Genomic DNA, 13,147 nt, shown 5'->3' with positions numbered 1-13,147 from the left:
GTATGTGTATTATAGCACAAAGTATATAATTATATACTCCAGACTTTTCAACAGTGAATATGAAATTGTAAGTGATTTACACTTTGACTTCATAGATTTTTGTTTAAATTTCAGTGTTTGTTTCAGGATTTATTATTATAGAAAAAAAGTGATTTTGAGGGGAAAAAAGAACATTCAAAAGGAGCTAAAGAAAGATTTGTTTACTCCTTTGCTAGTTTACTATTTCAAGTTTCCTGTTTCTTAGTAAACCCAAAGGGCAGGCTGATTAAATGAGAAGGATATGGCAATAGCAGGCAGTTACCAGTAAGCTTATATTCGCTAGTTTATCATTTCTCTCTTCGTACTAGAATTTAAGCCTCATGAGAGCAGGAACTGCCTCGTGTCCCCTGCTGTATCTCGTGGATCTAGAACAGTGCCTAGCTCAGAGTAGGAGCTCAATCATATCAAATGAGTATGTAAATGAAAGTGAAAGAGAGGTTCCAGCTGAGGTCTCTTGGTGAGTGCTTTAGGAAGCCCCTTGCTTCTCTGCCCTTGATTTCCTTTTGCCTTTGTTCTTATTTCTCAGTGACCATTTGGCTGCCCTCCCCCCAGTTCCCATAAGAATTCTCACCCCACCTTGTTTCTTCATTTTCCTGTCTCCATTAGGCTGGGACACTCCTGAGCCTTTCTTTTTCTCCTGGCACCAAACCTAAAGGAAGCCTGTCTCCTCAGCTACCACTGATGCCCAGTTGAATTTACACCTGCTTGCTCACCTGATTGCCTGACCTTTAGGACTCACTCTACAATCCTAATTAATATTCTAGCCTTTTCATTTCTCTCTTAGGAGAAAAAATGTTTCTGTGGTTCCTTCCTTTTATCGTCTCTCCTTCCCACCATGTCATTTTGGTTGGTTTCATCAGCCGCTACTCTTCTGGGAATTCCACCCTCCTCCCGGTATAATTGCTGCAGACAGCCCCAACTGCCTGTCGGTGCTACTCACATTGCCTGAAGTGGGTGTTGTTGTTATTGCTGGTGTCGTGGCGGTTGTTTATCTGACTGCTTTCTAGTTGGCCATGTGGTCACCTTCTCCCACTCTCTACCACTACCTACCCTTTCCCAAGCCTGTCCTCTTATCTCTACCTTCTCCAATCCCACAATAGGAAGGAAGATGCTTGGACAGTCTTTGGAGGTGTGTGGACTGGAGAGCTCCATTTGAATTGAGGGTCACTTACCCATCTACCTCCCCACAGTACCCTTGCCTCTTTGGGGAAACAGTACCAGCTGTCCCTCTGAGATGTCAGCAGCCTGTTTTCAAGTCTCAGTCAGTTGTACTCACTATGGATGAGGTACTGTGATTCTATCACATTGTATTTTTTATTGCAAATATGCTACACTGTGGTTAAATTGCTTAATATATATACTAGGCAGGGAATATAACCATCATTATAAAACCATTTCTTTGAGGGAAAAAAAGTGTTTTAAGTCCAAAATAATTGGTTTATTTTTCAACTTTCTTGCTTTAACGTCTTACTAAGTCAGGAACTTTGTATTTGAGTGGTGATATATTTTAAGTCAAATACTTACTGGTTGGCAGGTAAAAGGTACACGAAGAAAAAGAGAGAAATAATTTTTTCTCAATTTTCAAAAGAGCAAACTTCGTCAACTTTACTACATTGATTTTTTCAAAAACTAGTGTAAGCTCGCAGGAGTATAAATAAATTTGTACCTGTCTTTTCTCAGTTTTCAAGTTATTAAGACTTTTCTAGCATATGAAGAGAAGGGCTTTAAGTCACTTAGAATCAGAATTTGTTTTATTAATGGAATATGATTTATCATTGATTAGTAGCTATTAAAGTTTAGATTTGGACTTATAACTAGCTATTGAAGTTTAGATTTGGACTTATAACACAATTGCAAAATACAAATTTAATCTGATCTTTCAGCAGTTAGTAAAGTGCATATGCAGAGCCAAATTCATTAATTCAACAAATATATATTGAACACCTATTATGTGCCAGATATTCTAGGCACTGAGTAATGGGGGGAAGAAGGAGGAGAGGAGGGAGGTAGAAAGGGCAGTCAAAAACCCATTCTCTTTGAGATAGCAGAATATATATATGCACTTACCCTGTGCCTTAGCAATCCAACTTCTAGAAATCTACTCAGAATTATCTGGTAAAAATACGTGATTTGGCATAATTCACTATCTGTAATAGAAATAGTGAATATGACATAGTGAAAGTCTAGAAAACAACCCAAATGTGTATCTGTTGATAAGCCATGGTATGGCTATACAGTGTAGGCTGTCTGCCCACCACACTCCCTGCGCCTGAAGCAAGTCCTTTCTTGAAGGGGGAGCTAATCAGAGTATCTCCATGTCTGTCCTGGGCAAGTTTGGGATTTATTCTAAGGACCCGTTAAAGAATTGTTAGTGGGAAGTGGCATGAAAGGTCAGCGGTTGCTACGTGGACATTAGATCATAGAGGACCAAGGAGACCTATTAGGAAGCGATTGTAATCTAGGCAAGAAATGTTGTTGGCAATGAAGATGGAGAGAACCACACAATTCAAGATACATTTTTGAGGAAGAATTGATAGGATTTAGTGCTAGGTGGATGAAGGTGGTAAAGGAAAGTAGGAATAGTTTTAGTAAATGTAGTTGTATAAGGGAGGCTGATTTAGCTACTGCTGGCAGAAGTGCTGCTTCCCACCATGAGGACATCCCAGTAGCCTCTTCCTCTTCCCCAGATCCTGCCCAGGTTTGCCTTTGATATGTCAGAAAGGCTACTTTAAGAGTATGGTAGTTAACTTTCAGAGCTGCCCGTTAGCTGGATGGCCTCTCTCTGTGTATGTGCAGTGGGACGTCACCTTGGAGCTTGTCTGGATCTCAACGTGTGAAGAATGGGAATAGGGTGAGGCCTGACTGAAACAAGGCACAGCTGCCAGGTGTCAGGGGAACAATGCAGTGAGGCAGACTCTACTGAGCCCAGCTGTATGCTGAGCACTGCGGGGGGCCTGCTGAGAACTGTGCAAAGCAGTATGAGTAGAGGAAAGAACGCAGTGGAGACAGAAGCTTCCGTTTCAAGTCTAGGCTAATTGTGTGACCCTGAGCTAGTCCTCTGAGCCTCATTGGTCTTGGATATATTTAATTTAAAATGTCCATTAGACATCCAAGTGGAGACTTCAATTAGATAGTTGGCTATATGATTCTGGAGCTTGGAGAGTGGTCAGGCCTGAAAGTATAAGTTTGAAATTCTTCAGCATATATAGAAATAATTACCTAGGGAGAAAGTATAGACAAAGAAGATGGCCTAGAATTGAGTCCTGAAGCGCTTCAGTATTTGGAGGTTTGGCTAAGAAGAAGGAGCTAACAGTTCGACACAGAATACTTGGATATTTTATAGACATCTCAAATTCATTATGTCTAAGATGGAACTCCTCTTTTTCTCTGTTTCCTACTATGGTTAATGGCGTTATCCGTCATCGTTCATCAGAAACTTGGGGATTGTTCTGGTCTCCTTCACTTCCACATACTTGGTGACCAAGACCTTTCTCCTTTTGAATGTCTCAACAGTCTATCTTTTTCTCTCCCTCTCACTACCATTGCTTTAGTTCCTGCCCTCATGATTTCTCACTTGCATTTCTGCAGTAGCACCCAAACTGATTTCTCTAGTCCAGTCTTGCCTCCCTCCAATTCAGTTTCTACAGTTGCCAGAGTCATTTTTTTAATGCTAAGTCTCTTGCTATGGTTGCCAGATTTTACAAATAAAAATACAGGGCACCTAGTTAAATTTAAATTTCAAACAATAATTATAAGTGTGAGTATGTCCCATGCAATATTTAGAACATACTTATACTAAAGAATTATTTTTGGTTTATATGAAATTCAAATTAACTGATCATTCTACTCTTCTCTCTGGAAATCCTAGTCTTGCTTTGAAGTCAGAATATTTCAGGATAAAATCTAAATGTCCTAACATTGCATTATAAGATTCAGCGTGTTCTGACCTCTTCATGCCGTATGAACCACTTACAGTATCCTGAATTTGCTGTGCTGCTTTACTCCTTCATACCTCTGAGTGTGCACTTACCTCTTCCCAGAATGCCCCCTCTTCTCAGTTTTCTGGTTAATTCCTGTTGTTAAGACTCAGGCATCATCTTCTCTAGGAAGTCATTTCTAACCCCCTACTCCCCACCCTGTGGATAATAATAGGAACACCAACTTTTCTTCTGCAGTCTCATAACATTCTTTGCTTGATATTATCACAGAACTTATCATATGTAAATTTAATTAATTTTCCTAGATTGTGAGTTCCTTAAGAACAGGGTAAAAATTGTTTCTTTTAACTCTTTATCCTTGCCACGTAGTGGGCTCTCAATGTGTGAATGAACCAATGAATGAGTGAATGAGAAAATAGGAAAGAACCCATAAGCATTAGCCTGGTACTTGGCCATTGGTGCTAACTCAGCTCTTCCCTACCTTGAGTCCTCCAAAAGCCACCGCCTTTGCCTGTCCTCCTCTCTACCCACAAGGAAGCTTCATAAGAGTTGGAGCCCGGTTTTATCCTCTGTATCCCCAGGGCCTTGAACTGTAGGTGCTCAGTATATATTTATTGAATGAAAAATGCATGAATGAATGAGTATATCTTTCAGGGCTCCAGGTCCTGTTGTCCCTTTCATCGGGGGACAGTATCCCTGCATTAGGTCCTGGGGAGGGAAACCTCCGGCCATGACATTTTTGAATCTCTAGGGCAGATTCTGTATAGCGGGAGCTGCAGCTTCTCTAACTCTGTGTCTCACCTTCTTGCCCAACTCCTCTACTTCCCTTTCTCAACCTAGGAGAGAAGAACTCTTTTCTCCCTGTAGCAGCTGGCACATAACAGCTCGATAAATGTTAGCAGTCATTCACAGATGGAACCTTCTTTTTACTGCAGGGCTCCAGCCTCTCTGCCATTTCTTTCCCACCCTCAAAGTCCATGCCCGGAAAGCCATGGGGACCTGACATTGCCTTCTCTTCCAGGGATTATGGTCTTTCCCCTTCTCACACAAGGGAGCAAGGTTTTCTTTGTCTCCCACCAGGGCAGTTCAATTAAGTAGGACTAATATTAAATGACTCTAATTATTTTTTTATTAATGTTTAACTGCTAAATTCCTTTTTCAATTAAATGATTGTGTCTTTATGCTCAAAGGTCTCTTTTTTTAATATATATGTGGAAGTTCATTTGTTTTATTAAGGGAAATACCACCTGCAAAATTATTAATGACTTGAGCTCTGTGATTAGTTCACTTTAGTGACATTTTGAGATTTAATAATTAATCTGGCTCAAGTTCAAAGAAAGAAAACTCAATGCCAGAAATTCCTAGCCAGCAAGGAATATAAACAAACCTTAACAATTGTTCCCTCAAATAACAGGAACCATTGAGATCAACTTCTTGCAATTAGAAGTGTTTTGAAAAAATGAAGGAGAAAAGTTCAAGAAAGCATGTCAAAACAACAAAACTCAGTCTACATTTTCATTATTGTGATTGATCAAAGTCTGTTTGCAGCAGACTTGAATGTGAATAAATTAAAGGTGACATTGACTTGGCAGAGGCACACTAGTGATTGGCAAGAACACATAGCAGGAGCAGCTTCTGTAAGCAGAACTTGCTTGGTTGTTGTTTCATTCTAATAGATTTCTTAGCAACCCAGTGCTATCATACTAACCTACGCTCTGTCATTTATTTACCATTTTGGCTTCTACTCCCACCCGGGCAAGATTAAATTCATTTTTGATTACTAATCTAGCAGGCATGGCCTCTGGTCTGAGCACAGGAGTACCTTTTGGTGATCTCATAACATTTTGGTGACCTCATAACCTCCCCTCTTTTTTTCTCTTCTCTCTTTCATACATTGAAAAAGGGTGATATAATAACTTACTATTTCATCCTGGCAGTTCAACTTGTAGAACTAGATAATGTAGTTTAATTAAACAATTTGGCAATATTTTCAAGCTTAGGCATTGCTTCTGCTATTGTTAGGTCTAAATTGTTTCTTGGTATGTTATAAAGTTGACACTGTAAAAAGAATATTCATCTTAGAACATTTTGAAACAGTTACAAATCAAATTCCCCTTATAATCATGTTGACTGCGGGGTGGAGTGTGTGGCATATACTGGGAGGCTACTTTCTGGAGGAGACCATGTTACAGTAACCATATGTCTCTAAGGTTTGAGGACCTGTACCATACTTTATGTCAAGTCTTCACTTAAATCTATTTACTCCATCTTTTTGTATTCTTCAAAAATACTTTTAAATAGACTCAAAAGCAGTGTAGTCATACTTTAAAATTTTTAATGTTCATTAAAATAAAAATTATTCATTAGTATGTATAGTTTAAATTATGGAAAGAAAATGAGGCTGTCAAAGTCAAATATATTTATATTCTGTATATCACATGGTCTAGTGAGAGGTGAAAATGTATGAGTAGGGGAGAATGTATTTAGTAATTTAAATATTTTAGAAACTTGATCTGTTTCTAAGACCAAAACTTTCATTGTATCTTTATCTTATGTGTACTTTGAAAAGTATATATCTACATCCAGTAGTTATTAAAGATATATTTACACTAAGCTTTTGCCACAAATGTATTGCTAATTTATAATTTTAAACTAAAACTTTAAAAAAATTTAGGTTCCTGTTTTTTGTATGTAATATAACTGGATCATTATGAAATGGCCATGGTTTTGTTGCCGTAGAAAGCTAAAAAAGAATTCAGTGACATAGGCAATTTTATCAATATCTGTTAAGACTGACTCTTAAGTCTTTACTTGCTTTTGAATATAGTAACTTTCTAACAATGAAGCACTGTTGAATTTACTTTAAACTGTATTTAGATTTTTTATCTTGGGATTTCTTTTGTACTTAAGTTTGAACGTAGTTATATATGGTATACGTGGAATTCACAAGTACTTGAAACCAAATGGAGACCATTTATAAATACCAAACTCCAGAGGAGTGTGGAGCCAGACTCTCAAAGAAGAAATGGGTTGTTATGTATAACTGTATTCTGCCTGCCATTTTTCCTAGCTGGGTTCATAGCACTTTTAGAACAAACTTTATAATTCCCTAATAAAGAACTGACCATTAGCTCTATTCCATTTCCAGGTCTATCTGTATAAAAATTATAAAATAATTTTGAAGTCTATTATAGTGGAATTTTATCTTTAACATGAATATCACATATATGTGTACATAGAGTGTATTACTGAAATATTCCTTGACAGAAGAATTTTGGCTTTACTAGGCTGAGACTCTAAAGAGAGAAATAGGGTTAGGGGATTAAGCTCCTGAATTATGTCATGAAAACCATTTTTCTTTTTTATTTATACATACATGTGGCACATACAAATAACCACACTAAATTTAAAAATACTAATGATACTTTACATAAATTATTAATGATGGGTAATTTTTAATTTGTATTTATCTGCCCTTGTCCACAAGGTATATGTGTAATAATACATATTCCTAAATGCTGTTTTATGTATGCTTAGATCTATATCCAAATACTCAATTCCGTTTAATAGCGTAGACTCAGAATTGTTCACTCCTTCACCTTTTGTCCAAGTGTGGCCCCAGAGATGCAGAATGACTTGGATACCTGAGACAGAAAAATCTTTGGGAAACTGTTTTAACTCACTCAGATATTTCTCAGCCCTTTTCTTTCTCCAGTACTCTCTGAGTAATTAAATTTTCTTCCAGTCAAGATGACTTCATCGGAGAGCACTTGTGGACAGCTCTCTCTCTCTTCTCTCAGATGCTAGAGTACGGTTCCAAGGTTCAGGTTTGCATTGCCTCAGTGTCCTTTATCTTTCCCAAGGCATCATCGCAGAGACCTCTAGTCCTATTCTGCCATTTGTTTCACCTCTTTTTTATAGTCCAAGTATCCAGATCTGTTATAGTACCTCCCGCAGCTATAACTGTATATTAGAGCTGATTTCTTCACCATTTTGGAAAAGTCATGTGTACTAGATTTTCACATAAGGGACTATATGATTAGAGTGGGATGATATAATTCCTAACGTCTTTGAGTCAACATGTTTGAAGACTGCATTTTCAAGCTTTAATTTTTGTCTGTATTTTATTAGTTAAAAAAAACAACTTTAAAAATGCTTTTGTGATTACCACACTTAGCAATTTGCAACATGTAGTACAACAACAGGACAGCTACCAAAAGGGCTCTTAAGCAGGGCTCTTAGCAAAGAAGTGGCACTGAAAAGGACTCGGGCTGCAACCTTTTGGTGGCTTGAGTTCTCATCACTGAATTAATAAATAGTACACAATAAATAACCATTAACTTGTCTAAACTACAAAAACAGGGTTAAGCTTGTTAAATGCATCCAGAGCTTTTTTTTTAAATCTTTTTTCAATGTAATCCTTCACAAACAATGGTAATTTATAATTTGACGTAGAAAAATATATAAATTCAAACATTTAACACAATACTTTTCGCAGCTGAGTTTGTCTATTTTTCCAATATTAAGGCTCTGTAAACAACTCAAGCCTAAGCTAATTTGCTCCAGCTGAACACCCCTGGTGCCTGTTGAAATGAGAGAGATTGTCACAGAACAGTAGTCATTCATAAACAATATACTTAGGAAAAGTTCTGAAATATCAGATTTTGGTACAGCTTGTGCTTTCTCTATTGTCAGTATGGTTTCTTTCTCTTCTTCCCTGAGATTGGTTGAGAATGATATCCTTCAATACTTCACTCCAGGGGACTCTTTGATGTGACCTTCTCAGAAACGAGTTAACCTCATGCATGACTTTCTGATTGTCCACCCCACCAGATTCAGCTTCAGTGGAGAAGGGCCATTGTTGACATACTGCTTCAAATCCCAGGCCAGGGAAGCCAGGACAGTGGTGCAACACATGGAAGGTTTGGTGGGCAGAGGCTCTTTGTCAGGTGGGAGTAGGGAGGGAATGAGGCATCATCTGTCTCCCAGGTAGTACTATTAATCTGAGGACTGCATATGGTCACAATAGTCCTCTTGCATTTCAGGCTGTACTTCTCCTCTATTTAGTGGTAACTGACATCTTTGCAGAGCTTGAGAAGTCCTTCTGGTGGGGGTACAGTGATGATAACCCTCAAAATCTATAGCAGTAGTTTCAATGCACAATGTGATGAAGCTCCTCATGGGCTCAAGGAACCGGGGGTGGGTAGACATAAAGTCAAAGGGCATTGAGTACTAGCAGAGTGTCCCAAAGTCTAACATTTTTCCCTGAAATGAAGTCCTTCATTCTGATATTTTTGGCACTATTCATTCCTTTATGTAGATTCAAGTTTCCATATTGTATCATTTTTTCAACCTAAAGTATTTAATACTTCCTTTAGTGTTCTTGTAAGAGAGGTTTGCTTGTGACAAAAACATCTATTTTTTTTTTTTTGTCTGAAAATGTCATTATGCCTTCATTTTTAAAGGATGTTTCCACTGGATATAGGATTCTAAATTGACAGTTTTTATTTTCTTTCAGTATATTAAAGTCATTCCATTGTTTTGTACCTTGCATTGTTTCTGATGAGAACTCAATAGTATTTATCTTTGTCTCATAAATGTCTTTCTTTTGTAGCTTATTTTAAGATTTTCTCTTTTATCATTAGTTTTTAGCGCTTTGGTTTTGTATTTTTCCTACTTGGAGTTTTTTTAGTTTCTTGGATATATAGATTTATATGTTTATTTATTTGATATATTTTTTAGTCATTATTTTTTCTCCTTCCTCTCTCTTCTCTTTCTGTGATTCCAGTTACATGTATGTGAGACTGCTTAATATTGCCCCACAGCTCACTGAGGCTCTGGTTCAGTTTTTAAGCTATTTTCTCTCTCTTTTGCTTCAGTTTGGATAGTTTCCATTGCCTTGTTTTCAGATTCATTTTTCTTTTCTTCTGCAGGGTCTAATCCGCTGTTTAGCATATCCATTACTTTTTTTATTTCATGTATTGTATTTTTCACCTCTAGAAGTTCCATTTGGTTCTTTTTAAATGTTTCTCCTTTTTTTCTCTTTATGTTAATTTTTCTTTTAAGTCTTTGAACATATTTATAGTAGCTGTGATAAAGTCCTTATCTATTAATTTCATCATTTCTATCATGTTTCTGTTGACTGGTTTTGGATCACACTTTCCTTCTTCACTTCTTGATTGGATGATAAACATTGAAATAGTATATTGTTTACTGTCTGTGTTTTGTTGTCTTCCTTTTAAAAATGTTGAGGGGTTTTTTTTTTTTTTTTTGAGTATATTAATTTACATGTGAATCAGCCCAAACTTTTGGAGGCTTTAGTTTTAAGTTTTGTTCAGGCGGCTATAGAGCAGTACTGTTCAATAGGAGTTTCTGCAATAATGGAAATGTTTTGTATCTGTACTTTTCAGTATGGTAGCCACTAGTCACATTTGGCTACTAAACACTTGAAATGTGCCTAGTACAATTAAGGAACTAAATTTTAAAATTTAATTAATTTAAATAACATTTGGCTAGTGGCTACTGTATTGGACAGTGCAGGTCTAGAGTTACCTCAACTCTTGTGCCAATTTATTCTTACTCCTAAGGAGTGATCTTTCTGAAGTCTTTATACTAAATGCCCTGCAGGTTTGGTGAGGCATCTCTGGCTGATTAGAATTTGAATGTCCCCTAGTCTCAGCTGCAGCAGGTGTTCAGTTTACAGCTCCCCAGTAGTTATTCTTTAGCCAGAAATAGACCTTCCTGGCCCTGTAGAGTCTCATCCTACCCACATACAGTTTAATACTCAGCTGAACACTCAAGGGTACCCCTATACAGGTTTCTAGAACTCTGTGTGTGTGTGTGTGTGTGTGTGTGTGTGTGTGTGTGTGTGTGTGTTCTGGTACTGTGCCCCACAAATTTCAGCTTCCTCAGCTTTCCTAACCAACCATCTCTATCTCTTTAGCTCAGCGAGATAACCAACCTCTGCTTGGGTTCCCTGACCCTGTGCAACAGCCTCCAGCTGAGGTGATACAGGGCTTATCTCGTTTATTTCCCCTCTCTCAAGGATCACAGTACTGCACTGGCTGTTGTTTAGTATCTGAAAAGTTTAGTATTTTTGTCCAGATTTCTAGTTGTTTATGGCAGAAAAACTAGTCTGGCACCAGTTACTCCATCTTGTTTTCAAGCCAGTAGATTATGTCTTACTAACACCTCTGTTCTCAATCCAGTGGTAATGCTTGCTGCCTTTGTTGGAGACTGTAGCACATTAAATTGGAGATTTTTTCATCCTGGCAAAATTATGAATTTTGTTCATTCTTCATGAGGACAGCAATTGATGTAGGGATCCTGCTGTTTACAAAATGTTCACAACAAATAGTTATTCAATGTATGTCACAAATTAGTGGGTTAAATTTTTAAGGACTTAAAGATATAAGTATTGAGACTACATTTCTACCCTGAGATGAGAAAGAGGGACAGATATAAGTTTGGTGTGTTTATTTTTAATGGAATAGAATAAACAATCACTATTTAAAAATCCACCTGTAACATCTTCTGTTGTACTATTACTGCCCAATAGCCAGTTGTTTCCCAGTCTTTACAACAGCCCATAGAAGAAGGCAGTACTGTAATCTCCATTTTACACGAGGAAACTGAGACACAGAGAGGTTAAGCAGCATTAGCAGGGTCACAGCTAGCAAATGGCAAAACTGAGATTTATATGCAGTTAGTCTTGCTTCAAAGCCCATGGTTTTAACTGCAAACTTTCAGAAGATCTAACAATGTGAACAGTATGCATATGAGTATTTGAGATGTAAATTTTATATATACATAGTCACTGTATTCCCATTTTCAGATAAAGAAACTGAAACTGAACAAAGTTAACTGACTTTCTTGGTGTCACAGATAGTAAAAGGTAGATTTGAGATTGCAACTATGTGTTTGGGTCAAAGAACTATCTATGTGGATAGTCATCAGGGTTCTATTTTTTTTTATGAAAAAGTGATATATTGGAAACAAAAATAGGGGTAGACATTAAGTAAGTCATGGCATAATGCAAGTGATAAAATCCATACAACTATTTTTTTTAATGTGAAAGAATACTGATGGAGAAAAGTGGTATGCACAAGGATAAATATTTGCTTTAAACATATAAACATTTATGTGAAGACCTACTTACCCTTGGTTTATGCCTAAAATGCTGAAACAAACAATGTTTTTATTGATAAACATATTGAGACTTAAGGTGATATTTTTCCAAGGAAATAATGTAAGGGAAAAATCCTTGCTTTATAGTAATTTCTGCTATGAAATAGGCTTTGTTACAGAATTACTTCTGTTTCTCTTTTAGTCTACAAATTCCTATTTTTTCCACCTAACTACTTTCATTTTATCTATTCCAAATATTTACAAAACTAGATTTCCTTTCACAAATGATTTATGTTCTGTGTAATTTTTCTGGAAGCTGTTGGCAGGGGTCTGGTAACCATTAGTTAAAAAAAAAAAAAAAGACATTCTTTTCTAGGAAAAACTATAGTCTCCATGTTTTTCAACTCCAAAATCTTTAATCTTCATATTAAAATAATTAACATATTCAGACTGGCTTTTTATTGGCCTAAATAGCTGTTATAAGAAGGAAACTACTTGGCAGAGTAATGGTGAGTAAAGAGGAATTATATGAAGGCAGGAAAAAAGAAAGAACAGCTCTCTGCCCTCAGTTTCCTTTTATGCAGAAGGCATAGGCTTGCACCAGCTGTAAGACTGCAACAGTAGAGCTGAAATCCCTAAAGGCAATGTGACTGATGCTCTTATACCAGGCCAAGCAAGCCTTATACCAGCTTCTCAGTAGTGTCTTGCTCCCTGCGGTGGGCTACTAGTGCAAGTTCAACCCTCCTGAACATTTCATTCTGCTCAGGAGAAAGAGCCTCCGGGCTGACACACCAGTTCATAGAGGGTCTTGAAGAGTCTGGAGATGAAGTGAAGATGAGATGGCCTCAGACTGAAAAATGTTTCCACCTACTTCCATTATTTCCAGTATCACATTGAGGGATTTCTTTTGTGACATATGGTCACCCCACCTGAGAATTCTATAGGGTATATGAAAGGCAAAGCCTGACTCTCACCCTCACTCATAGCAGCTGTCCCTAAACTCATAGTTACTGTGGTTATTAAATTACTCATAGGGAATTGAT

The 13,147-nt window shown here is 37.3% G+C and overlaps 1 protein-coding gene across 4 annotated transcripts in view; it reads left to right on the top strand.

The window, feature by feature from the left end:
• Positions 1-13,147, top strand: part of NDUFAF2 (NADH:ubiquinone oxidoreductase complex assembly factor 2) — a 183,477-nt gene that overhangs the window by 164,776 nt on the left and 5,554 nt on the right. For 2 of the 4 annotated variants that reach the window (XM_082457403.1, XM_082457402.1), the window contains one exon: positions 1,140-1,325. The exons of the other annotated variants lie outside the window; for them this stretch is intronic. In XM_082457403.1, coding sequence (XP_082313529.1) covers positions 1,140-1,325 — 186 coding nt within the window. The remainder of the gene's footprint in view (positions 1-1,139; positions 1,326-13,147) is intronic. 4 annotated transcript variants of the gene reach the window in all.

Source organism: Balaenoptera physalus (genome assembly GCF_965194825.1).
Source record: "Balaenoptera physalus genome assembly, chromosome: 3".
Taxonomy (NCBI): Eukaryota; Metazoa; Chordata; class Mammalia; order Artiodactyla; family Balaenopteridae; genus Balaenoptera; species Balaenoptera physalus.
The sequence above is the reverse complement of the archived record's forward strand: the minus strand, read 5'-3'. Positions and strand labels throughout refer to the sequence as shown.